Source organism: Coenobita brevimanus, chromosome 43, assembly GCF_032717465.1.
Source record: "Coenobita brevimanus isolate Jiangsu-jjx chromosome 43, ASM3271746v2, whole genome shotgun sequence".
Taxonomy (NCBI): Eukaryota; Metazoa; Arthropoda; class Malacostraca; order Decapoda; family Coenobitidae; genus Coenobita; species Coenobita brevimanus.
In genome coordinates this window covers 6,975,005-7,002,295 of record NC_136996.1, presented here as the reverse complement: position 1 = coordinate 7,002,295, position 27,291 = coordinate 6,975,005, and the positions used below count along the sequence as shown (strand labels likewise).

At 41.6% G+C, this 27,291-nt stretch overlaps 1 protein-coding gene across 1 annotated transcript in view; it reads left to right on the top strand.

The window, feature by feature from the left end:
* Nucleotides 1–26,753, top strand: part of LOC145397747 (pyrimidodiazepine synthase-like) — a 42,825-nt gene extending 16,072 nt beyond the window's left edge. Inside the window, exons 4-7 of the mRNA XM_080270769.1 lie at nucleotides 7,148–7,367; nucleotides 9,651–9,798; nucleotides 19,573–19,676; nucleotides 26,133–26,753. Coding sequence (XP_080126895.1) covers nucleotides 7,148–7,367; nucleotides 9,651–9,798; nucleotides 19,573–19,676; nucleotides 26,133–26,258 — 598 coding nt within the window. The 3' untranslated portion in view covers nucleotides 26,259–26,753. The remainder of the gene's footprint in view (nucleotides 1–7,147; nucleotides 7,368–9,650; nucleotides 9,799–19,572; nucleotides 19,677–26,132) is intronic.
* The last annotated feature ends 538 nt before the right edge of the window (nucleotides 26,754–27,291 follow it).

The window sequence follows — 27,291 nt, the reverse complement described above, 5'->3', positions numbered from 1 at the left end:
TGAAGAAGTTTGGGAGCACTGTGTTGTTGTGGATGTGCTGGAAAATGAGTGTTTAGAGAAATATTCTGAGGTGGTTTGGCCTTGTGGAGCAAATGGGGTATGAGAGATTGACTAGGAGAGAATATGCGAGTGAGGTGGAGGGAAAAAGGGAAAGGGGGAATTAAGGATGAGGTGGAAGTATTAGGTGGAAATGTATACAGATGAGGGTGATGTGCACAGGAATGAGAGCAGCCTGATACTGGAAGACATGGTGACATGGAAGTGATTTGTTTGTGGCCCACCTCTCTGGTATTAGAGCATCTGGCCAATAATAAATAGGTAGAAAATTAATTTAATCCATATTCTGAAAACTATCAGTTTCAAAGAATTGACTGTGCTTCAGACCATCTTGTAAATATGTAAATATGAAATGTTACTGCATAAAAAATAAGTACTGTGCTGTAAACAGCTTTCACCATTCATGGGTTTGTTGTTGATGACTTCGGTTATTCATGGGGGACATCGTGGATAACCAGTTATTCATTTTGTGGTCTCTGGCAAGCTAGCCCTAATGGACAAAGAAGTTCTAGATTCATGCAGAAGCAACCTGTGCTCCTGTAAGGATTTTTCCCTGCTTGGATAGCCAACATTGCCCACTTTTACCTGCACCTCAATCAACACCATGCTCTCCATGTCCCAATGAGGTTTGATCACTTTGGTTTGAATTGTGTTTCTGTAGTGATACTGATGGGGAGATGATCTGTACCAAGTTTTCATTCAGTTTGGAAACTGTTATTGAGTGCAAGTAGTGGCAAACAGAATGTGATGTCTAGGGAGAAAGAGGTACAGTTTGCATGATGTGGGATGAGGGTGTATTGTGAGATATCATTAAAAATACACATGTTGAGTTGTGAAGCAATGTCGTGGCTTTATGGTTGTTTTGATTATTTTTGTATCAGGCAGTGTTTTTGGTGTTAAAGTCCCTTGCAGTGATAGAGTTAGGTGTCTGTGTTAAGGGGAGGAGTTGAGGGTTGCATTGCACTGTTACAGAGCGGGAGATGTCAGGGGAAATGTAAATGTTAAGAATGTTTATTGCAGATTTGATACTGAGTGACCGTATTTCTAATATTGTTTCATGTCGGAGATGGATCGTCTTGTTTGTGGTGTGTCTTTGTAGAGGATTTATGGGTGAATGTATGTAAAGAGGCCTCCTCCATGGCCCTCAGTTTTGTCTGAATGAATGTATAAGTAGTGTCTAATTTGGGGGATCTGTTGTGTGTATGTAAGATTTGTTTCTTTTAATAGTGTTATGTGTATGTTATGATCTTGAAGGAATTATTCTATTTCTTATTTATTTATTTTTTTTTTTTGAGGAGGCCGTTCGTCACTTTTTTGCTGTAATATTTTTATGCATGGTGAAGGCAATGTGTGTCTGATGTGTGTTTGTGTTATAGGTGAATTGCTTGTGCACAAAGACTGAGTTGTGATGTATGTGATTGTGTGAGTGGGGTGTGTTGTTGGAGAGGATGTGGTGAGTTGTGTTTTCTGTAACTGGAGGAGTGTTTGTGGATGTGTTGAGCCTGTCACACACCCGTGTGATGTGAATGCATTCTTCTTGTGAAGTGCATTGAGCAAATCCACATGTATGTCTTGCACTTGTGATGTGCTGGGAGGGAACAGGGCATATGTATTGTGTTTGGGGCCCAAGTTTGCTCTTAGTGTCTCTGGCAAGTGTGAAAAGTTGGAAAACGGTTACTGGAGAGTCCTTTCTCCCAGTGTAAAAAATGGCATAGGGAGCCTGCCAGGGTGGAACAGAGTCCTACTCGCAGACTCAGGGCAGGATGAGGAGGTTCTCTTCCCTGGCAGGAGTCGCAGCTGCTTCTCTCCACCCAGGGCTGTGTTGGCATCACAGGAAGGCTCCTCTCCACTGCTTCAAGCATATACATTGTAGTACAGAGTTCTCAAGAGCAATCTCCTGAGAGTTACTGATTCAGTGTGTGGATTCAGTGTAAATCACCCAAGGGGATGAGGGTGGGTTCATGGAATTTGGGAAGTTTGAGGGGAAGAGTGGGGGAAGTCGTTGAGGCATTCAGTAGGAGGTGGGTGGATGTGGCGTGTTTGTAGGAAGTCCGGTACAGGGGTGGATCAGCCAGAAAGATTGTTGGGAAGGACTGTTGCTATAAGTTGTTTTGGCAGGGGGGGACAGACGGGTATGGAGGTGTTGGTGTGATGGTTGCGAAGAAATGGGTGGAATATGTTATGAATGTTTTGAGAGTAAGCGATAGGATATTGGTAGTGAAAATTCTGTTGGGTAGAAAGATAGCTGCGATTATATCGGCATATGCTTCACAGGCAGGATTGGATGAAGCAGAGAAAGATAGATTTTGGGATTATTTAATACGTGTAGTGGGTGGTATGCGGGATGATGAGATAATGATTTTGGGAGGGGATTTAAATGGTCATGTAGGTGAAGCAGCACAAGGTTATGAAGGAGTGCATGGGGGATGTGCGTATGGTCTAAGGATGCAGAAGGGGAAAGGATACTCGAGTTTGGGGAGGCAACGGACATGATTGTGTGCAACACATATTTTAGGAAAAGAGACAGTAGGTTAATTATGTATGAGTTTGGGGGAAATAGCAGTCAGATAGATTATTTTCTGGTTAGGAGGGCCGATAGGAGGTTAGTGAGGGATGTTAAAGTTATAGGAAGTGAGGAGTGTGTGCAGCAGCACAGACTATTGATTTGTGATATGGTGCTTAAAGAACAAGTGATGAAAAAGAGGTCTTATGTACCTAGGAGGAAAATATGGAAGCTGAAAAACCAAGTAGTAAGGGATGCCTTCTATAGCGAGTTGAGGAGAGTGGTGGCTGAACAGGGAGCTGGAGACAGAGGCGTTAATGAACAGTACAGAGCCCTCAAGAACAATTTCTTGAGAGTTACTGATGTAACATGCGGTTGGACAAGAGGACCACCAAGACATAAAGTAACTTGGTGGTGGGATGAGGGTGTAGAAGCTGCAGTTAAGGAGAAAAGAAGGCTTTTCCGGGAATGGAAGAAGGGTGGTAGCAAAGAGGAATATTTGGCTGCCAAGCGGAGGGCTAGAAGAGAGGTATATAGGGCAAAGTCTGAGTCACAGAGACTTTTACTTCATAACCTAAATCATGGGGAAAGGAAAAATATAATATTTAGGGTGGCAGGTCAGGTGAAGAGGGATAATCGGGATATTATAGGTGAGCAGTGTGTGAAGAATGATGAAGGAAGGGTAGTGGTGAACAGTGAGGATGTTAAAGATGCATGGAGAGCGCATTATAATCGGTTGTTGAATGAGGAGTTTGATTGGGACAGGGAAGGTTTGGAGCCAGCAGATCCAGTGTCTGGCCCTTGGCCTTTAATTGATGCTGCTACTGTGAGTGAGGCAATAGGCAAGATGAAGGTGGGGAAGGCAGCAGGTGTGTCTGGGTTGACTTGCGAAATGTTGAAGGCCTCTGGCGATATAGGGGTGAGGTAAGTCACTGACCTGATAAATAGGATTATTTATGAGTGTGTTGTTCCAGATGATTGGCTGAAGAGTGTAATTGTAAATGTGTATAAAGGGAAGGGTGATGCCCTGGAAAGAGGAAATTATAGAGATATAAATCTTTTAGATCAGATAATGAAGGTAATGGAGAGAGTTTTAGAAGGTATGATTAGAGAAAGAGTGAATATTGATGAGATGCAGTTTGGGTTTATGCCAGGTAGGGGGACCACTGATGCTATATTCATTGTTCGACAGCTTCAGGAAAAATATATTGGTAGGAGAAGGGATCTTTATTTTGTTTTTGTTGATTTGGAAAAGGCCTTTGACAGAGTCCCTAGAGAGGTGGTGAAATGGGCAATGAGAAAGCTTGGCTTGGAGGAGTGGCTGGGTAGGGTGGTTATGGCCATGTATATGGGTGCTCACACCCAGGGAAGAGTGAATGGAGATTTGAGTGATGAGTTTTCTGTGAATGTTGGTGTGCATCAGGGGTCAGTCTTGAGTCCCATGTTGTTTATCATGGTACTTGAAGCCCTTTCACGTGACTTTAGAAACGGACTCCCGTGGGAGTTGTTGTATGCTGATGATTTGATGTTGATTGCAGAGAACGAAAGGGAGGTGGAGGAAAGGTTTAGGAAGTGGAGAGATGGTATGGGGCACAAGGGTTTGAGGGTAAATGCAGATAAAACAAAAGTGATGATATCTAGGGTTGGTGGTGGGACTGTCAAAGACGAGGGTGAGTGGCCATGTGCAGTTTGCCACAAGGGCGTGGGAAGTAATTCCATCTTGTGCGGTGTTTGTGATAAATGGGTGCAAAAGAGATGTAGTGGAATCAGAGGTAGACTGCGAGATAATGCTGATTTTATGTGTACGGCGTGTCGGGGTGAGCTGGTGGAGATTATCAGACGTGAAAGGATTGAACTTGCTGGTGAATCTCTTGAGTGTGTGAAAGAGTTTTGTTATTTGGGAGACATATTGTGTGCTGGAGGTGGGGTTGGATCTAGCTCTGTGGCTAGGGTGAGAAGTGGTTGGAAGAAGTTCAGGGAGCTCTTGCCTCTCCTGACATTGAGAGGACTCTCCCTACGTGCTAAGGGGTCTTTGTATGCAGCATGTGTTAGGAGTGTAATGCTGTATGGTAGTGAGACCTGGGCAGTGAAGGAGGAAGATATTCGCCGGCTCAGACGTACAGAAATGACAATGATTAGGTGGATGTGCAGTGCGTCCCTGCGCCCAAGGCCTGGAGTGGCTGGGTTTACGAGGGAAGAGTTGAGAAGTAGGATGGGACTGGAGTGTGTTGGTGTTGTGATGAGGAGAGGTAAATTGAGATGGTTTGGACATGTGGAGAGGATGGGGGACGATAATTGGGTTAGGAAGGTGAGAAGTGTTAATATTGGGGGTGGGGTTATGAGGGGTAGACCGAGAAAGACATGGGACGAGGTCATTAAGTGTGACCTTAGGGTTAAGGGACTGAACAGGGAGGCTGCAATGGATCGTGCAGCTTGGAGAGCCGCCATTAAGTTACCAAGGCCGACACATGCAAGCATTGTTGGAGCCTTTAAAAATGAAAACGAAAATGATGGACAAAAGACCCTCCAAGACAAAAGGTAACGTGGTGGTGGGATGAAGATGTAGAAACCATAGTTAAGAATAAAAGAAGATTTTTCCAGGAATGGAAAAAGGTTGGTAACAGAGAGGGATACTTGGCTAACAAGCATAGGCCTTGAAATGAGGTATACTGAGCAAAATCTGTGTCTCAGAGATGTTTACTAGATAACCTACACAGTGCTGAAAGGAAGAATATAGTATTTAAGGTGGTGAAAGAGATGAAGAGGGAAAACAGGGATATTATAGGTGAGCAGTGTGTGAAGAATGAAGAAGGAATGGTAATGGAGGACACTGAGGATATTCAAGATGCCTGGAGAGGGCATTATAAGTTGTTGCTGAATGAGGAGTTTGACTGGAACAGGGAAGGTTTGGAGTTTGGATCCAGTGTTTGGGCCTTTGCCTTAGATTGATTCTGCTACTATGAGCAGGACAATAAACAGGATGGAATTGGGGAAGGCAGCAGGTGTGTCTGGGTTGACTAATGAAATGCTGAAGGCCTCAGGAGATATGGGAATGGGTTTAGTTGCTGATTAGATAAATATGATAATATAAGAGTGCTTTGTCCCAGATGACTGGCTGAAGAGTGTGATTGTAAATGTGTACAAGGGGAAGGGTGATGCCCTGGAAAGCAGAAATTATAGAGGCATGAAACTTGGAACAGATATTGAGGGTAATGGAGAGAGTCCTAGAAGGTTTGATTAGGGAAAGAGTGAATATTTATGAGATGCAGTTGTGGTTTATGCCCTACAAAGAGACCACTGATGCCATATTCATTGTCTGACAGATTCAGGAAAAAGACTTGTCGATAGGAAAGTAAGAGAGCTGTCCTTTGTTGATTTGGAGAAGGCCTTTGATAGAGGCTCAAAGGTGGTGGTGAAGTGGGCAATGAGAAAACTTGGAATCGAGGAGTGGCTGGTTCGAGTGGTTATGGCTATGGATGTAGGTGCTTGCACCCAGGTGAATGTGAATGTAGATTTGAGTGACAAGTTTTCAGTGATTGTTGGTGCGCATCAGGGATAAGTTTTGAACCCCCTATTGCTTATCATGGTGCTTGAAGGTCTCTAACATGACTACAGAAATAAGACTTCCATGGGAGATGTTGCATAATGATGACTTGATATTGACTGCAGAGAATTAAAGGGAAGCAGAGGAAAGATTTTTAGAAAATGAAGAGACAGCATGGGACATTAGGGTTTGAGAGTAATTGCAGGTGAAACAAACGTGATGATATCTGTGGCTGGAGGTGGTGCTGTCAAAGCACTGGAAGTGTGGCCATGTGTGGTTTGTCACAAGGGTGTGGGAAGTAGACTGCAAAATAGTGCTGATTTCATTTATATGATGTATCAGGGAGAGCATGTAGAGATTGTCAGGTGTGAAAGGATTGATCTCATTTGAGACTCATGAGTGTTTGGAAGAGTTTTATTATTTAGAGGAGATGTTATATACTGGAGGTGGGGCTGAAGCTCGTACAGTAGCTATGTGGCTAGGGTAAGGAGTGGTTGGTTTCAAGGAGCTGTTGCCTCTAATTGCTGTATGGTAGCGAGACCTGAGTAGTAAAGGAAGAGGATATTCATAGGCTCAAACATACGGAAATACTGTAACAACTTTTAGATGGACATGTAGTGTGTCCTTGAATGCGAGACCTGGAGGGGCTAGGATTACAACTGAAGAGTTGTGAGGAAGGATGGGACTGGAGTGTATTGGTGATGTGATGAAGAGGGGTAGAGTGAGATGGTTTGGGCATACTGAGAGGATGGAAGATGACAGTTGGGTGCCGAAGGTGAGAAGTGCAAACGTCGGGGTCAGGGTTGCAAGAGACAGATCTATTACCTAGGACAAGGTCACAGAGTGTGACCTCAGGGATAAAGAACTGAACAGGGAGACTATCAGAGATTGAGCGGTGTGGAGAGCCACCTTTAGATGACCAAAGCCAATGCATGCACGCATATTGGAGCCTTTATAAACGATACAATACGATATGAGTAAAACTTGCAAGAATATAGTAGAACATGCATCATCAGATTTAATCGTTAACTCTTTTGTTACAGACATGAATATGTGCTGGTTAATCTAAAGTTCAAACCTGAGTGGCTGTTTGAAAAGAACCCTCGTGGGAAGGTGCCAGTCCTAGAGCACAATGGTCGTGTTCTGTATGAGTCCTTAGTGATCTGCGACTACTTAGAGGAAGCATACCCAAATCCTCCCCTCTACCCGGCAGATCCTTGGGCACGGGCACGTGAACGCATGCTGGTACATCTAGTGGCAAAGGTAACAGCCATTTTTTCATGTACACATGATAGTCCATTCACTGAGGCCCAACAGTCCTCCTTCACATGTCACCAGTTCATTTCTAATACCCACTGCCCATACTGAATAAATAAAGCAACCCTTCATTTGGCACGGCTAGTGTATCATACAAAAAAGAAGCGCAAAAAGAATTGCACAAAATATTCCGTAAGAACCTTTTTTTTTTTTTTTTTTTTTTTTTCCATCTAAGGATGTCCAAAAAATGTATTTCCCAATCTCCCTCTTTTGGCAGTCATGAGAAATTATTCCTTACCACATTTCACTGATATTTTGCACATTTCACTCAGGTTTTGTCATCATAGAGCTCAAAAACTATTAACTGATGTTACCCATATTAATGTACAGACGGTATTATGTTTTGTCTTGGTGTAGTGGTAGTCACCAAGCATCAGTAAGCAATCTTCACACATTTCAGTATTGCTGTCACTAGAGTTCCAAAAATATCCTTTTAGATGATAGAAGTATGATTTGTCTGCCAGTGGGTGTGTGCAGACCATGAACAGGACTGTGCAGACTGTATTTTGGTTGAGGTTTTTACTGTGTTACCATGTTCAGTGCATTTTGTGTGAAAAGAACAGATGCAAACCAAGAGGTCACTGTACAGTACATGGTGTGACTGTCTCATATACTCATTCTCCCCTCAACCCATCTGATCCTTTCTATAATTACAAGGATCTGAATGATGTGTAAGTGATTGTAAGGCCCATTTGGTATGCTGTTAATTAGTTGAATGTGGGGATATTTTTTAAATTTCATTCCCTACTCTCCTTCTAATTATATTCAGCTTAAAACAGTAACTTTAACAAACCTTTTCAGAACAGGAAACCATTCCAAAATTTATTAAAACTGACTATGCTGTTAATCATTTGAGTGTGGGGATATCATTTTAAATTCATTCTCTACTCTCCTTGTAATGATATTCAGCTTGAAGCAGTAGCTTTAACAAACCTCTTCAGAATAGGAAACCATTCCAAAATTTATTAAAATTGTCTAGGGCCAAAAAAAAATAAATACATAGATAAGAAGGATATGTTTTCAGGGAGTTGATATATTAATACATTTGTACTTTTTCTTGTTGGCACATTGCTTGTCTAAGGTTTTGGTTATTTCCAGGATTTTGGGGTTTAAATGATTTGTGGTTCACTTGATATACTGTTGAAAGTACTCTCATACCCATATTTTCAATTCCTCTGTTTCTGGATCCTACATTTGCCTATCCTTAGGTGTGGAAAAAGGGTCAGGATGATTATGATGATGGTGATTTGAAATGAGAGCACTTCCTTCCTTGATTTGCACACGATTCATGATGAAGGTATAGTTGCAGACAGTACAGTACTCTAATATCATTACAACATATCTGAAACTCTTATGTAATACTTTTATTTTTGAGTTTCTTGGGTTGAATATATCGCATTAGTGGGTTTCAAAAGTCACCTTTTACTGTCTTGTTATTTACTGTAGTAAACAAGTCATTATATTTAATGTCTACAGTAGTACCGGCTATATAGGCAATCCTTAGATGATGTACGTGGTCACCAAACATGACAGTCAACCAGTTTACAGATTTTTGCTATCATTTGTGATCTTATGATGCTGATATTTTAAGTGCAATGAAATTAGCGTTCACTGTACATTAATGCACTTCGTATTAGTAACTGCACAGTACTATAGCCAGTTTAAAATTTCCTGGTAAAGATTCCTCACCTCCTTGATACCTGATAAGTTGGTATTACTGCAGCAAAGACATTGGCTAAAGTTTTTTTTTTTTTTTTTTTTTTTTTTTTTTTTAGTACAAATTCTCAAATTCAAAATGGTTGGGTCCAAAGGCTTTACAGAGAACTGAAGATTTAGGAATATAGACTTATAATAGTAACTATGAGATTATCATTTAGGCATAATATACAGTATAGCTTGTAATACCATTAATAGTAAATGCATTGGAGTATGCTCAGCATCTGCCAGGAATTTATTATCTAATACAGTACATGTCCGCAAGACTGTCTTTGAATACACTTTGGCTGTGTGAGGACATGTGAGATTAACATATAAGGTGTTTAGGAAAGCGAAGTTTTTTCTGGAAATTGGATTTCTATATTTGAGAGTTGGTAATGTTCTTGGCCCTTATATAACTGTCAATATCATATCACCAAGTCATGGTACAGTATTCAAGTTGGAGACATAACTCAGTTTTGTTAAGTGTGAATAAATTGACTATCTTCATGAGACTGTTTTATGCTTTTATAGGGGAGTTATGCTTTGCACAAGATACTCTTCTCCAAAGGTGATGAAAAGAAGGAGGCAGCTGCAATTGCAGAGTTGCAAAATTCACTTGATGTTTATGAGAAGGAACTGGAGCAGCGAGACACCACATTCTTTGGTGGTGACAAGCCAGGTGAGTTACTGGCTTCTTTCTTTAATTTTAATAATTAACCCCTTCTGCCTAAGGAATTAATGTATATTTTATGCATGCTGCTACCAGACAATTTTTTGTACATGAGAACATACTCATATATCAGCACCATAGTTGTGAAGGCATTAATGAAAATATGCCTGACCCCTCCTATTTAAAAAGTCTCCATTTAGCTGAATAATTCTGTTTGGAGATAGCATAAATAAACAGAAGGCTTGAGGTGAAGTAGTTAACCTTTTCACCTACCGATGATGACCAAAGCTGTCATTGGCCTCTGAGGCTCAGATATTCAGATGACGGCTTTGGCCATTATCTGAATGGCTAAATTCTTCTTGCCTTTTTTTATTTTATTTTTGCATATATTACCTTTCTGAACATACTGTGATAAAGTACAATTGCTAAGCTTCAAAACAAGACCAAATTGAGCTCCGTACGATGATTAGTAACTTTGCTACGAACAGTAGTAGTAAAACATCTCTGCACGACTGTTTGCACAGCACTTCAGCTAAAGTCATGCACCACAGCAATTTTTTACAAGCACCGCTGACGGGAAGGAGTAAATGTTACAGTATACCAGTATAATTCCAGATGATGTATTGGACTTCGGCACTAGTCAGAGTGATGGCAGGCACATTGATTCAGATCCTTAAGAGGTGACTGGAGGTTTTTGTTAATGTATGCATGCCACCAAGGATTAGATTGGTGACCCACCAAGCTTTAATACCCTGGATTACAGCAGGCAGGTCTGAGCTACACCAGAAGGGGGTATTAGGGTACTAGATGTTACTGTTTATAATAAATTTAGTGTACTCCTGAAAGCTCCCATTGTTGAGACTAGTGCTGTCAAACATTCTTCAAGATTAGCAGTATTTTGTTCATTATTCTATTTTTTTGTTCTTGTTGTAGCCCTATGCTCATTTGAATTGCAGACTGAAGTGGCCCTTCATTTGCAGTCTACCGTCTTGCTCTCAGAGTATAGGTAGAAAAAGGTAAGGGGTGTTTGCATAACTGAGCAACTTGGTTATATCAGTACCACCATGTGAAGGCGTCTCTCTCCAGCATCCCATTTCTGCTGTAATTAAGGTCCATGACAGGATGGACGTAGGGACAGAATGATGAAAATTGTATACAGTTAGTGTACAGTGATGGAAAAATTATAAATGATGCTGAAGAATACATTATTGTGGTGCAAAGAAGTGCCCATTCACTTGCAGTCTACTGTCGTGCTGTCAGAGTATAGGTAGAAAAAGGTAAGGGTTGTTTGCATAACTGAGTAGTTTGGTTATATCAGTACCGCCATGTGAAGGCATCTCTCTCCAGCATCCCATTTCTTCTGTAATTAAGGTCCGTGACAGGATGAACACAGGGAGAGAATGATGAAAATTGTATACATTTAGTGTACAGTAATGGAAAAATTATAAATGATGTTGAAGAATACATTATAGTGGTGCAAACTATGTATTAGGGTAAACAGAAGTACAGGTGTCATGAAATTGTGGTACATGTATACCCTTTCCATGCTTACTTTGAAGCAACTACTGTGCCAAGCCCATACTGCCAGTATGCAAAGAGGAAGGCTGGCCAGTAACAAGCAGTCTTTTTTTTATGATACTTCCTGTATCTGAGCAGAATTGGTGGGGTGAGTGGAGAGGAGTGAGTCAGATGGTCCGGGATAGTAATTGGCAGTAGGACATGCTAGGAAGGAGGTTAGGAGTGAAGATGGACATTGAAGATTGGTTGCGATGAGTGTAGCCATGATTAATTCAAAGTTTTATCCAAATAGACGAACAGCAACAGCAAAGTAAGCTTGCACTGCTCTCCTGTAACTTTTGACACAGATAAAGCCTCCAGGCCTCTTTGAGATTCAAGCCTACACATATCACATGACTGTCATCTGGAATTACCATACACCATAACCCTTTCAGTCAGATGATTTATTTGATTGAATTACTCTTGTTCCCACTTGACGATTCTGTTTAGCTTAAGGGGGAACTTGTGCAGTTAAGAGGTAAGTGATTGCTATATCTGATCTCTTCAGTTCAAAAAGCCATTCCAATGCTGAATAAAATTATCTGGAGGTTGCAAGAATAAAATGAAGATTGTCGTTGGATGGAAGGGGTTAACACTACTAGACCATACTAAACCATTTGACCAGTTTGTAAGCTTTTTAAATAAATTAATCACCTTGCGTTGAGTGGTAGCTATATAAATCAGTTAATGGGGTGATGTGGAGCCTACTATGGTGCCCCTGTTATCTGGGTTACGAGATGCAAATGCAATGTCCATTTGGGAACCAAACCTCTACACTCTTCTCCCAGCCATGCAATTGTTAAGAAGTGAGATTTGCCAGTTAGGTATTGCTAGAGAATTCTTGGCGTTTCCCAATATTTCCCGTAGGTTTCAATACAAGTCAGAGTTGCCAGTTTTCCTGCTGTTTGTGAGCGTAGTTGTTTTGTAAGTTATGCATTAATTTTTGTGCTCTTTTTCTATGATGTTTTATTTTTGTAATTGTTTGTTGAATTATGTGATTCTGTTTAAGTTTGTACAGTATGCTAATTAACTTACAGTGTTATGTAATGTAAGAAAAGTCTGGCATGTTTTGATATCTCCTAGTTGGTGACTGTTAGCTTTTGCCCCGTCGAGTTTGTGCCAGAAGTTTTTCGAATAATATAATGCTATATAAGGATGAAAAGAAGATTCCAGGAAGTTTAGTTGGTTTTCATTTCAGTTTGAGTGAAGTTCAGTTGGTTTGCAGTTCAGTTTGAGTGTAGTGCAGTGTCAGTGCAGTGTTGTTAGTGAAGCTGGAAAGCATTAATTGGACTTATTTGGAAAATAGAGACAGTGAACTTTAAGAAGCCAGTATTTATTTTCGCCTCAGCTGATCTTGTGTGCTGTACACCGAAAGGCTGACCATAGGAAGAACAACTCACTGGGCAACATCCTTCCTATACTGTACTACTGCTGTTGGAGCCTGTGGCAGTGTGGGGTGGGGACGTAACAGTGGTGTCAGGAGTGTGGATTAAGTGCTGCAGTAAGTCTAATCTTCAACATGGAGCAAGGAGGTGTGCAGACAATATTCCGAGCTGGACAGGAGGATGAGGTGTCATTGGCAGCAATTATGAAGTTATTACAAGCATCAAAGGAAGAACTCCAAGCACATATACAGGCACAGAATGAAGGACAGAAGGAGCTCAGGAAAGAACTGAAAGAACAGTTACAGGCAGAGAAGAAAGAACTCAGAGAACAGTTACAAGCACAAAGTGTCCAATTACAAGCACAAAGTGTCCAGCTGCAAGTGCAGAGTGAACAACTAGAGGCACAACATGAAGAACAAAAAGAATGATATGAACAATTTCAAGAGGCATCACAGGAGCAACAGAGGGAAGTACAACTGAGGGTGCAAGGACAACTAGATGCATTCATGGGGGAAATGAAGGAAGAACAGCAACAGCTTATGGAGGAAGTAGATGCCAAGCTAGAGCAGCAGAAGTATGAGGTAAGCAATAATGTGATGGAGTGTAAACAGCATGTTGATGACCTGTTGAAGACAATTAATGAGGGAGTAGTGATGGAGTTCAAACAGTATGTGGACAACCAGCTGAAAGTTAGTGAGGGAATAGTGATAGAGTGCAGACAGCATGTAGATAACCCTTTTGGAACATGTAGTTGACCATGTGAAGATAATTAGTGAGAAAATTGAGGCTGTTGAGTAGTATTGAACTGCTGAGCCTCAGGTTAGTGTACAGGGGGCATATGAAAGGAAAGGACAGTGTATGGTAAATCTTGATGGATCCCAGGCATCTAAAAGTAGCATTACAGGGTTGGATAATCAGAATGCAGAAGTTTTAAGTCTTGGCCTTGATTATGATGCCCCAGTTTTTAGGCCCCAAACCAGTGAAGTGCATGGCTCTAATGGGGGTCCAATTAAAAAGAAACCTCAGGAATTTGATGGTAGAGTATCTTGGGAAGCTTACCATGTGCAGTTCAAGTTACCTGTGGATCAGAGTGGTTGGGATGATAGGCAGAGGTCAGTGCAGCTTGCTACTAGCCTCAAGGGTGCTGCAATGGAAATTCTGGGCCAGATGTCAGTAGAGGAGAGGATGCAGATTTGCAACCAGTGCTAGGAAGACTGCAGTGGAGTACAGTGCAACCATCTTGGGAAGAAGAGTCCAGGTTAAGCCCTGCAACCAAGAGCTACTTGAGTCATTGGGACCGTCTTTGTTTGAACAACGGACTACTGAAGCTTCAGTGGGAGACACCCGATGGCCTCAGCAAGTATTGGCAGTTGGTGATTCCAAAGAAAATGAGGTCTAAGATCATGGATGAGTCCCATAACCAGAACACTAGTGGACATCTGGGAGTGAAGACAACTCTAAGCCGGCTGTGACACAGGTTCTACTGGGTTGGCATGCGTCAGGATGTTGAAGAGTGGTGTCGGGCCTGTGATGTATGCTGTGCCAAGAAGGGACCCAAGAAATAATGGTTGCGCCCCTCTCCAGCTGTACCAAGTGGGTGCACCGGTGGAAGGAGTCGTGGTGGACATTGCTGGACCTTTGCCGCTCACTGAAAGAGGAAACCGGTTTATATATGTCGCCATGGACTACTTCACAAAGTGGCCAGAAGCCTATGCTATCCTTGATCAAGAGGCTGCGACTGTTGCTCAGGTGTTGGTTGACCACTTCTGTCTTTTTGGGATGCCACAAGAGCTACATTCAGACTAGAGTAGAAACTTTGAGTCTGCTGTGGTCCGTGAGTGCTGCAAATTATTGGGTATCAAGAAGACCAGGACAACCTCCTCTAAGGCCACAGTCAGAGGGGATGGTGGAGAAATTCAATTGGACCCTGGGACAAGAACTGGCCAAGTACTGCATTGAGGGACAAACAGAATGGGACCAGAAACTACCTGCGTTGTTGATGGCACATCGGTCTGCATCCCGTGAGTCTATTGGCTACACACCTGCAAAACTGATGTTGGGCCACAAGCTACTCTTACCTGTTGACTTGTTAGTGGGAAGACCACCTGGTGAAGAGCTGCCTACAGATACCTCCAGCTATGCGAAGCACCATCAGGAAAGGCTGTCTGAGGTACATCATCAAGTGCGAGGAGCCCTCAAGTTTTCAGGAGAGGTGATGAAGTGCATGTATGATGCCAAGGCAAGTGAGGTGAGCCTCCAGGATGGTGATCAAGTTTGGCTATACAATCCTCAGCGAAAGAAGGGACAGTCACCGAAGCTGCAGAGCCCATGGGACGGGCATTACACTGTGTCGGACCGCCTATCAGACGTAACATACTGAATTCAAGGAGGCAGGAAGTCTCACCCAAAGATGGTACATGTGAACTGTCTGTGGCAGTACCATGGGCCAGGACAGTACAGCTGGGACATCTCTGGGGAATCGTGCTCTCCAGCAGCCAAGGATGTTGAGGAGGACCAAGGAACTGAAGTGCAAGAGGTTGGTGACAGTTTCCCAAGAGACGAAGTGAATCAAGAAGAGGACCAAGACCTTCCAAGAAGAGTGGACTGTGTGGAGGACCAAGGACGTCATCGGAAGCGGCAAAGAAGACCTGATAAGTTGAAGGATTATTTTGTGTATTGTTAGATGTTTCATTAGGATTAAGATTTATGTTTGTATATACTGTGTAGTTTTGTTGGGACGACAAAGAACTAGGGAGGGGGTAGTGTTAAGAAGCGAGATTTGCCAGTTAGATATTGCTAGAGAATTCTCGACATTTCCCGATATTTAACGTAGGTTTCGGTATGAGTCAGAATTGCCAGTTTGCCTGCTGTTTGTGAGCATAGTTGTTTTGTAAGTTATGCATTAATTTTTGTGCTCTTTTTCTTTGATGTTTTATTTATGTGATTGTTGAATTGTGTAATTCAGTTTAAGTTTGTATGCTAAATAATTTACAGTGTTATGTAATGTAAGAAAAGTCTGGCATGTTTTGATATATCCTAGTTGGTACCTGTTAGCTTTTGCCCCGTTGAGTTTGTGCCAGAAGTTTCTTGAGTAATGTAAGACTATATAAGGATGGAAAGGAGACTTCAGGAAGTTTAGTTGGTTCTCAGTTCAGTTTAAGTGAAGTTCAGTTGGTTTTCAGTTCAATTTGAGTGTAGTGCTGTGTCAGTACAGTGCTGTTAGTGAAGTTGGAAAGCATTAAGTGGACTTATTTGGAAAATAAAGACAGTGAACTTTAAGAAGCCAGTATTTATTTTCGCCTCAGCTGATCTTGTGTGCTGTACACCGAAAGGCTAACCATAGGAAGAACAACTCACTGGGCAACATCCTTCCTATACTGTCCTACTGCTGTTGGAGCCTGTGGCAGTGTGGGGTGGGGACGTAACACTATGGTGAGGTACCGTTTACCGCAAGGGAACATGAGTTTATTGCATGGGATGGCCGTACAGGAGTGCACTCTTGCCTGCAGTTGGTGGGTCTGCTTGACCAAACGGATCAGAGGTACTCAACAGCAACAGCAACAACAGTAACAATGACAACAATGTGATTTTCACAGTAACACTTAACAGATCAGGGTTGCTCAACAACAACAATAGCAACAATGTGATTTTCACAGTAACACTTAACATAATCAGCCAAACAGCAGGTAGAGGATTATAATGACTGAAACCACACTTAGAACTACTGTTGCTGTCATTACAGGATATGGTTCTATATATATATATATATATATATATATATATATATATATATATATCTTTCTATCTATCTATCTATCTATCTATATATACACATGATGCAGTACAGTATATATTTAGACAGTTTTCAGTATAGATTCAGAACTGTGTGATGGTGTTAGATGATGGCGACCATCATCCATTCACTTGATGTAATGCTACCTACCTCATCCTTCAACTTTATCATTCCTTCTCTGTTTCTGCCCTCCCATCTATTTGTCTCTCGCCAGACTCTTTAATCCTGCAAGGGTTGGCCACAACAAAGCGCATCCACATCACCCTGTCCCCCGCTGTTCCATTGCCCGCCCCAAGCTCACACCCCCCTCTCTGACATAGCTCTCCACTCCATCCCTCCATCTAATCCTTGGTCTCCCCCTCCCTCTCCCTCTTCCGCCTCACTCACATACACTCTCCACATAAGTCTCTCACTCTCCATCCTCTCCACATGGCCAAACCACCTCAGTGTATTTCCTTTAACACTTTCTATCACATCCACTTCCTCATTCTCTGTCTATTTCTCCTGTCCTTCTCGTCACTTTTAAATACACTTCTTTTTACTTTAAGTGTCTGTACATGTAGTGACAAGCCTAATGGTTCCCTGTAACCCAGTTAACCATTTACAGTGGTGGTTGGTAACCATATAACCAAATACAGTAATTGGTGTATGGTACCCCTTCTGACTGGGTGGAGAGACAAATGGGGTGTCCATCTCAGAACCAAAGCTCCCTGCTCTTCCCTGTGTCTCACTGTGGCAGGGTGTTATGTACTGCAAGAGAACATCAATTCACTGCATACGATAGCCGTGTAAGGACAGTTGGTTGCGTGAAGTTGGTGGGTCTGCTCGATCAGACAGATGGAGGCTACTCATGTGTAACAACAACAACTGAATGATAAATGCTTATGTTTATGCAGGAGCTTTTGAGTGTATAACATTTTTATTTATTTATTTTTTATTTATTTTTATTTTTTTCCTTTTTTTTTTCCCCCCTTTGGACAATGCCTGCAAGATGATCAAAAAGAGGTCTTTGAGTTGTGCATTGTCATAGTGGATTAGCCCTATTATCCTCATACAGTTTTTAGACACCTGGTGATCTAATAAGTCGCAACACTTCAACTGGATATGGCCCATTCCAGGGAATGGTTAGGGATTAATTCTCATGTAATCCACTAATGGGCAGGCACATGGTCATTCTTACCTTAAATATCAGGACTGAGTTGTTTAGCCCTAGACCCAATACTCCTGGTGGGGCAATAATAGGTTGGATGATGAATGGATGGATAGCTGGATAGTCACAATATATTACATCAGTACTATAGTCACAATATATTATATCAGTACTGTAGTCAATATATTACATCAGTACTGTGAAAACAAAAAGGAACAGTGTGTGATAAGGCTCAGTACTGCTAAATTAAACTTTTTCAGTGTAATGCATTGTCATTGCAGATCACAACAAAAGAATGTTCATTCTAGTTACAGTAATTGTTTTGTAATTTTTATTCTCAAAAGCATCAGTTTTTCAAAAGAATTTACCAGTCCTCAAAACATGGAGATAAAAACATGATTATCAATTCATAAGTAGTGTTGCATCAGAATAGTAGCACTGACTAAACCTTGTAATAATCAGTCACAGTACTACTGACATCAAAATTTTTTGAGGAAAGAAACGCTTTGAGTTGTTACTTAAATAACTCCACAGATAGGATAAATTATTAGGTACTCTGGGTGCTGTACAGGAAAAGAAATCTTAAGTAAAATGAAACCTCTCCTAATGCTGTGGCCTCTTCAAGACAAAGGGTTCATCATGACTATACAGAGTACCTCTGGATGTGCAGCAAGAGGAAAACAAAATTTCAAGTAGATACTTAGGTTCATTGAACATAAGAGGTTTGAAGGCATTAAACATGCTTCAGATTCAGTCCTGGCATTTTTTGGAAGCTAGAGTAAGTTAGTTAAGAATGGAGAACAGTAGTAGGCATTCTTGGAGGAAGGCAAACAGATTAAATCGAGCAGCCTTGTTCAAAACTGATTGAACTTTTTTTCTGCAAGTAATCTGGCAGACCAACCCACAGAGAATTGCAGTTGTCATTTTGAAAAATAATTTTAGAATGAGTCATTGTAAAAAACTATGAGAATCTGTGATATGCTTTACAGGAGACATTTAAAATAAGAAAACTGCAAGTTTTCACCAAAGAACCCATTTGCTCTTTAAAGATCAGTTTTGAGTTCAATTATGCCTCAGTATTATTGACAGACTTAACAGGACTGAGCTGTATTTTCCCCAAATCAATATGCCTGATGTTATGTTTGTGGTTACCTCATTAGGCTCCATGAACAATGTTAATATCAGTTATAATGTCATTTAACTTTTATATTTTTTTTTGTGGCCATCCAACCTGAGATTTCATCAGCTTATTGATATTATCAGTTGTTCTTTCCTTGTAATGTTGTATGTTGTCTGTTTAGAAGTGATAGGTAACACCATGGGATTCCAGCACAGATGTAAGACTACAGGTGCAGGGAACAAAGAAAATTAGTTGAACTCAAAACTAATCCCTGAGGAACTCCAGACTGCATAGGAACTGGGCATGAAATGGCCCTTACAAGCATCACACACTGAGACTGGTCAGAACTATAGGACACAGTTACAGGATCAAGAGGACAAAAGTCATCTAAATCTCTGATACACACTGAGTATTGTCTACCTATGCAGGATGAAATGATGGGAGGTTATGACATATTTGTACACTATGGCTGTAATTTGAAAGTTCTTCATTTGCAGAAACACTGTCTGGGTCATTTATTGTGAGCTGTCTTTCTTGTGAAAAACAGAGCAAATTCTGAGGCAAGTTGGGCATGAGTAGGTAGGTTAGTATCACATAATTATGTCAGAGTAATCACCATAACAAAAATTTCACTGAATACCTTCTAGTGTTACTAATTCAAGTATCATTTAGATATACTGTAAATGATTCATTGTTTCTGGGTTCTGCATCATCCCATCATTATGTGGGTAAAAAAAGGTAGTATGGTAATACTGATGATAAATTGTATTATTTTCAGGAATGCTGGACTATATGTTGTGGCCGTTTGCGGAAAGGTTCGAAGTAGGTCATCTGGTTGTGGGGGGTGATGGATTGTTTCCGGCTGACCGCTTTCCGGCCTGGGTAATCACTCTCTTGTCACCTGTTGATGTAATCTAGATTGTGGAATTGAATCTCTGATGTTTGATAGCTGCTGTATTTGCATAGCACTTCACTAGGCAAAAAGTTTTCATCAGTTTATCTTTCCCATTGTCTGTGATCATCAGTTACTTAGATGCAGGGCTATGTGTTATGCATAATGAAAATACTGGGCAGGAAAAATTAAACTGGAGCACTGTGACTGCCTTCCTATCTTCCTATTTCTCCCATCCTTCCTGTCGCTTTTTATTACCCCTCTTTCCATTTCAGGTGGCTTTACATTGAGTGACAAGCCTAATGGTTTCCTGCAAGCCAGGAAACCATTTACCATTCTGGGTGGTAACCTTATAACCAACTCATACGTGTTCCATACATGTCAGTAAGTGGGTTGGGGAGGGTTAGTGTCCCGCCCTGTAAAACAACCAACTCAAAGACAAACAGTCACTCCTTACAGGATTATGGCATCTGGCTATAGATAGATAAATAAACTAAGCTTCTGTCTCTTTCTCAAGGTATTTTCCTTAGACTTTAAAATGATTCGAGGAATAAACAGAAAAGCTCGGTGCTCTGGTATAATTCACCTAGTGAGTACTGTATTTGCATACACCCAGTATACACATTCTGTATTTGTGTAAAGCTTGTGAAATGCTGAATACTGTATATTGCATGATTTCTCTCTCTCTCTCTCTCTCTCTCCCCCCCTCCCCAGATGCTTTAATCCCATAAGGGGTTGCCACAAACAAATCACCTCCGTGTTGCCTTTTCCCCCATCATTTCACTGCCCTGCTCCCAGATCACACACCCCTCTCTCATATACCTCTCCACTCCATCCCTCCAACTCATCCTTGGCCTCCCCCCTCCCTCTCCACCGCACTCCCCCCTCCCTCTCCCCCTCTCCACCTCACATATACTCTCCTCATCAGTCTCTTGCCCTCCATCCTCTCTACGTGGCCAAACCACTCCATTGTGTTTCTCCTAACTCTTCCTATCGCATCCACACCACAACACTCCTTCACTTCCTCATTGGTCAGTCTGTCTCTCCATGTGACTCCACATGCTCCTCTTAGGTAACTCATTTCCACAGCTCTCACTCTTGACTTGTGTCCCTCTAGCAAGGTCCAAGCTTCACTTCCATACGTTAGAGTTGGTATCACAATACTGTCATGCAGTAACTTTTCACTTCCATGCCCACTTCCCTGTTTCTTATCACTGCTTTCAAAGAACCCGCAACCTTTCTTCCATTTGTACCTTTTCAAGCACTTCACCCTCTAAACTTCCATCCTTATTCATCACACTACCCAAGTACTTAACCCGAGGCGTCCCGTCGACGTATGGATACATTGCAACATTTTGCATTTGCCAGTCCCGACGACGTACTGGTACATTGCGCAGTTGCAAGGTTCATAATGTGCACAATTTTCAATTTTCACGCGTGATTTTTCATACGTATACACGGGACACCTTCCTCTATTCCTCTACAAGATGCCAAGCAGGGACAATGCCTTACACTGCATAACCTCCCCCCCCCCCCCTGCATGCCATTGTCTCAGCAATTCACCTGTTACCAGTGACCTGGCCAATAAAGACATTCAGGGCCAAAGTGATTCCCTAATTGATGACAATGTGGAGGACAAAGTTTACATAGCATTAGAGGAAGGAACAGTCAGAAATGATGATCAGGTAATGTGGCAAAACAAGGTCAGGTATGGTGATGAGTTAGTGAGTGAAACAATGCTTATAATGCTTATATTACTGTTTGAAAACCAATATACTCTCGTACTACATATAAATTCATACCAAGTAAATAAATAAATACTGTTTATGAGTGGTGTGAAATAGTTACCCTCCCACAGAACTCGTTTTCTTGGGTGCCAGCCTGTTAGAAAACCCAGTAAGGTAAGGAGGTACTGTTACCTGGACTGAGTATTTTAAACCTCAGCTGAGTGATTTCTCTATGAATTTTCGATGTTTCTCACCAAAAGCGGAGGTTTAAACCAAAAAAAATTTTTAAGAAAATACCTCGGGATTGGGGGGTGTCGGAGGTGCGAAATAGCTCGGGACGTGACGGGTTTATGCACTCATATTTTTCATTCCTTCTCATCCAGCATCACTGTACATTCAGCGGCTTCATTTCTCTTGAAGACCATAACTTTACTCTTCCCTACATTCACCTTTAGATTCTGTTTCATACACATTCTCCCAAACCCATTCACCAAGCCTTTCAGCTCCCCTTCATCTTCACTTAACAACACGGTATCATCTGCCCTCTCTCATTAGGGCTGCTCCACTGCCCTGCCTTGTTGCTTTTTTATAACCCCATCCATATACAGATTGAACAACCATGGAGACATGACACATCCCTGTTTCAACCCAATTTTCAAATAAAAAAATTCAATCAGAGCACTGTCCACACACATTGCAGCCTTAACACTCTCATACATACTCTTCACTGCATTCAGTAACTACATATATTCTTAATACTTTCCACAATCCATGTCTATCCACCCTGTCATATGCTTTCTCCAAATCCAAAAAGGCCGCATAGAAGTTCTCTCCATTCTCTGGAAACTCGTCCACCAAAGACCTAAGAATATCTAATCAACACAACCTCTTCCCTTCCTTAAACCTCCCTCTTCATATCCAACAAAGTCCTCTGTTATTTCCCTAACTCTCAATAAGTATGATACCATATATTTTTCCTGTTACACTAAGAAGACAAATGCCCCTATGATTACCACACTCTTCTTTTTCCCCTTTTCCTTTGTACAGGTGAATAATTATACCTGACTTCCAATCCTCCGGGACTTTACCTTCCTCCCAGGACAATCTGCACATCTTCCACATCCATTCTATTACTCTCTCCCCCCGATGCATCAACATTTCACCACACACTCCATCAATTCCTGGGGCTTTCCCCATTTTGACTTTCTTCATTTCCTTCCACAGCTTCCATCCTCACATCACTCCTTCTCCCAGCCATTCCCCATCCACTTATACTTGTATTACAGTACTTTCATTCTCTGTGTTCAGCAATTCCTTAAAGTGTTCTCTTCATCTGCTCACTTTTTCTCCCTTCTCCACTAGTAATCTACCATTTTTATCTTTCACTCCCCGGCTAACTTCTTTATCACCCTGTCTAACTTTCTGTACCTCTTTCCTGAACATTTCTTACATTCCCTCCACTTTACACTCATATTCCCTTCAAATTCCTCATCCACTTCCTTCTTTCTAATCTTTTCACCTCTCTCTTCCACTCTACATATGACTCTATCCTTTGTCTCTCCTCGTCCTCCACACCCGTTTCTCATCCACTCACTATATGTTTTCTTCTTTTGTGCCACAGCCAGTCTCACCTCTTCATTCCACAATGCTGTTCCTTGTGCAGTACCCCATTTCGTCTTCCCTTCACTCCACACACCACCTCACATGCTGCACAGATTTTTCCATGCATATCTTGCACACACCTTCCATGTCCCTCATCTGCTCCAAATCATATTTACCCAATCGCTCCTCCACTTCTTTCATATGTTCTGCGTTTTTTTCATCCTCTTGTAACCTTTCCACCCTCCTTGTATGCAGTACAGCACTTCCTCCTGTCCTTCCGTTCTTCTGTTCCTCCACTTCATTTTAGCCTTGACTTTCACCACCACCACATCTTGGTCAGAAAGTCCACTCCCCCAACCTCTATATGCTCTTGCATCCATTACACACCTTCTCATTCTATCATCCACACACACATAATCAATCAGTACCTTCCCTTCATTCAGTTCACCACCCACCTTTCTCATCACTCGCTGTATATACCTGTGGGTTATTTTGTGCCTGAAGAGGGTATTGGCTATGACCAACCCCCTCCTGGCACAAATGTCCTCTAGAGCTCAGTCATTCTCATCCACTTCTGCAGGCACACCCCACTCACCCACTACTCCATCCACCTTCACATTCACTACTTTTCCATTCATATATCCAATCAGAAACACTCTTTCATTCATTTCAAACTTTTCCATGCACGCTTCCACATTTGTCCAGAACTCTTTTTTTCACTCTGCACAATCTTGCGTAGGTGCATATACACACATAATCGCCTGTGTTTGTAGTCCAACTTTCAATCTTACTCACACAATCCTTGAGCCAACTGATCCATACTCTCTTATACAGTAAGCCCCCTCGTTTGGCGAATTTCAACTTGGCGAAACTCACTTTTGGCGGTAGGGTGGCCACAGACCACCGAATGCGCGCTTGGCGATTTGAATTCAAACTTGGCGGTCCCCTGGTGGCCGCACGTTGAACCAGGCTGTTCAGCAGGTACCAGGTATGGAGACAGTGGACAGGGAAGGTGTGTGTGAGATGGTAGAAAAGGGGTCAGGAAAAAAGGAGCAAACACTTGTGGAAATGATGGAAGCTGACGAAGAAATGGAACAGGAAACAACTGAAACTCCTCCTAGCCAGCCACCACAAATCACCACACGTATCTTATCCCAAGCGTTGGGCATTTGTGACACAATGAGGGAGGAGCTCTGTGCATTGGTACGTGGTGATGATGATTTAGAGAACAAAACCAAAGTTTTTCTGGGCCAGCTGATTGAAGTGTTCCAAGAACAATATCAAGAAAAATTGAAAATGTCAAAGCAGGCAAAAATAACAAAGTTTTTCTTAGAGAATCTGGACAGACAACGCAATATCCAAGACGTCATTGCCACCATTCCCGTAGACGATGATAACTGTGAAATCATTGATAACCCCCCCCCACTCGATGTGCCACAAGAACAGCCCCAAAAGCAGCCACAAGAACAGCCACAACCTCCCCAGCCATCCCAACCTCCCCAGCCACCCCAACCTTCCCAGCCAAGCTTCGCTGCCCTCTTTAAGCTGGATGCTGACTTTTCTGGCTTCGATGAAGTGGATGATCAAGCGAGACAAATGGTTGCTAAGGGGGTTATGGGGGAGGAGGGGGAGAGTGATGAGGAAAGTGGTGGTAGCAACTAAGCTGCCCCCACTGCCACTCCGACGTCCCCAGCCAAGCAAGCCTATCTTCACTCTATTTACGGTTAGTTACAACCTTTATATCATGTCTTATTAGCTTTATTTATTGTTTATTGGTCTGTTTTCTACATGTGTATTAATATGTGAAGGCAAAAGATTTTATTTCAGCTCAAAAGATGGTGTTTTAGGGGTCAAAAGGGGGACTTTGGCAATGACCAAAGACTGATTGAGGCACTTTATAGGCAATTTATATGGTAAAAAGAACTCGTGTTTGGCGAAATTCGCATTTGGCGGTAGTTTCGCCAGACTAATTGGATCGCCAAAAGCGGGGGCTTACTGTAGTCTCCTTCCATCTCTTGTACACAACAATACACACTCCTTCTTTTGCCCTCTTATTGTCACCCACTCCCTTGCATATACTCAATCTACATCTGTCTATCTATCTATTGCCAGACGCCTCAATCCCGTTTTGGGTGGCCACAAACAAATCGCCTCCAAGTCACCCTGTCCCCCGCCATTTCACTGCCCTGCTCCCAACTCACACCCCCCTCTCTCATATACCTCTCCACCCCATCCCTCCATCTCATCCTCGGCCTCCCCCTCCCTCTTCCCCCCTCCACCTCACTCACATACACTCTCTTCATCAGTCTTTCACCCTCCATCCTCTCCACATGGCCAAACATATATACAGTATATATATATATATATATATATCTTATATGCCAGGACCAACTTTCCTAGCCCCGGGCTCGTACGCTCCTCATGGGGCAAAGTAGGATTGGATGATGGATGGATATATATATATATATATATATATATATATATATACAGTATATTTATACATATATATATATGTACTGTATAGGTATATATATTTAAATTTATGGTGGTAGGCGTGGGCACTCACCATCCAGTCACTCAATGTAGTGCTGTTCTCAGGTGTCTGCCTTTTTCGTTCTTCCATCCATCCTCTTCTGTCTTTGTTTCTTTCATTCTTACATTTTCCTTCTGCCTATGGGTGACTCTACACTGTGTGACAAGCCAAATGGTTTCCTATACACCAGGAAGCCAGTTACTACACTGGGTGGTAAGCATATAACCAAATTATCACCCCTGATGGTTTACTGGATATTTAAGGGGCTCGTATCAGATTGAACCTGTGTAGGTTGTATATCCAAGGGGTGGGTGGGGTTTGTTGCACATGTAATGCCACTCAGGGATGAGTGATGCTTGTCACTCTCATCTTAAATATCAGGACCAACTTACCTAGCCCCAGGCTTCTATGCTTCTCTTGGGGCAGCGTAGGATTGGATGATGGATGGATGAATGGATATATATATATATATATATATATATATATATATATAATGGGGCAATGTAGGATTGGATGATGGATGGATGGATGGATATATATATATACAGTATATATATATATATATATACCTTTGGCATTGACAGATCAAATGGACAGAAGCCATGATGAAGGACCCTGCAGTGTTGGCCGCATACCTGCCAATTGAAGAGCATACAAAGTTCTACAGGTCATTTGAAGGCAACCGGCTTACCATGAAGAGTGCACGTTAATGAACACCTTCAGTATAATGATATCTCTTTTGTTGTATTTTTGCTAGAAACTGTAATTTTACTCTGTGTTTCTTATAAGTTTTCTGGAAGCCTCCTGTAACAAAGGGATAAGAAGTGATTTGCATTAAGTCCTGTGTAAAGCTATGATGTTATTTATTTTATTCTTGATATTGACAGGGGCTGCATACCTTCTGGGAGATCTCTTTGAGTGATGAATGTAAGTCTTCACCACAGTAATTCTTTCCTAGGCTGGATAAATTTGTTGTTAGCAGGAAAAATTTAAATATTGCATCACTATACCAAAAGTGCAAGGGTTGATTGTTTCTGACCCAATCACTCCAGTGAGTTTCTTTTAAGATGAGAAAATTACTTGGTTGTAGCAATAATATAATAGAAAAATATCATTGTACTGAGAGGATTAACAGACAAATTTAGGCTCTCACTGTAGTAGAGGTAATTTAGACAACTGTTTCTGCTCACTGTAGTCTTCCATGTCCATTGTATATAAACATTTATTTGATATTTTTCCTTGTACAGTAACTCCTCATTCAACACAGTTTAGGCAGACTTCAATATCAGTGAGACCATGTTGTCCAGAATATCACAGTTTTTTCTGTATAATTGATACTGCAAAATGGGAGACTAGCAAATTCAGATTTTCAAATAGATATAGAGTTGTAGTACGTAATATTTCTGTAATTTTCTTTGGATTTACTAGGACAACCAACTGTCAGAAAACAGAGACTTACAATGTTGACAAAGATATGGAATCAGAGAAGGCTGGACTTATTAGAAATAAAGGTGGTACACTTTTACAGTTAAAATGGAACATAAAATATACAGCATAGATCTACAGTACTTGAGTTTTGTAGATTGGATAGAAACTTGTGAAGGACATAGAGTAAGGAAGTAAGGAAATCAATCGATCCAAGGGTAGAAGAGAGTTTTCTTAAGTTGTATGGTCATATAAAGAGTATGGATGTAGATAGCTTAGTGAAAGGGATTTATGAGATGCGATAAAAAAGTTCTAATA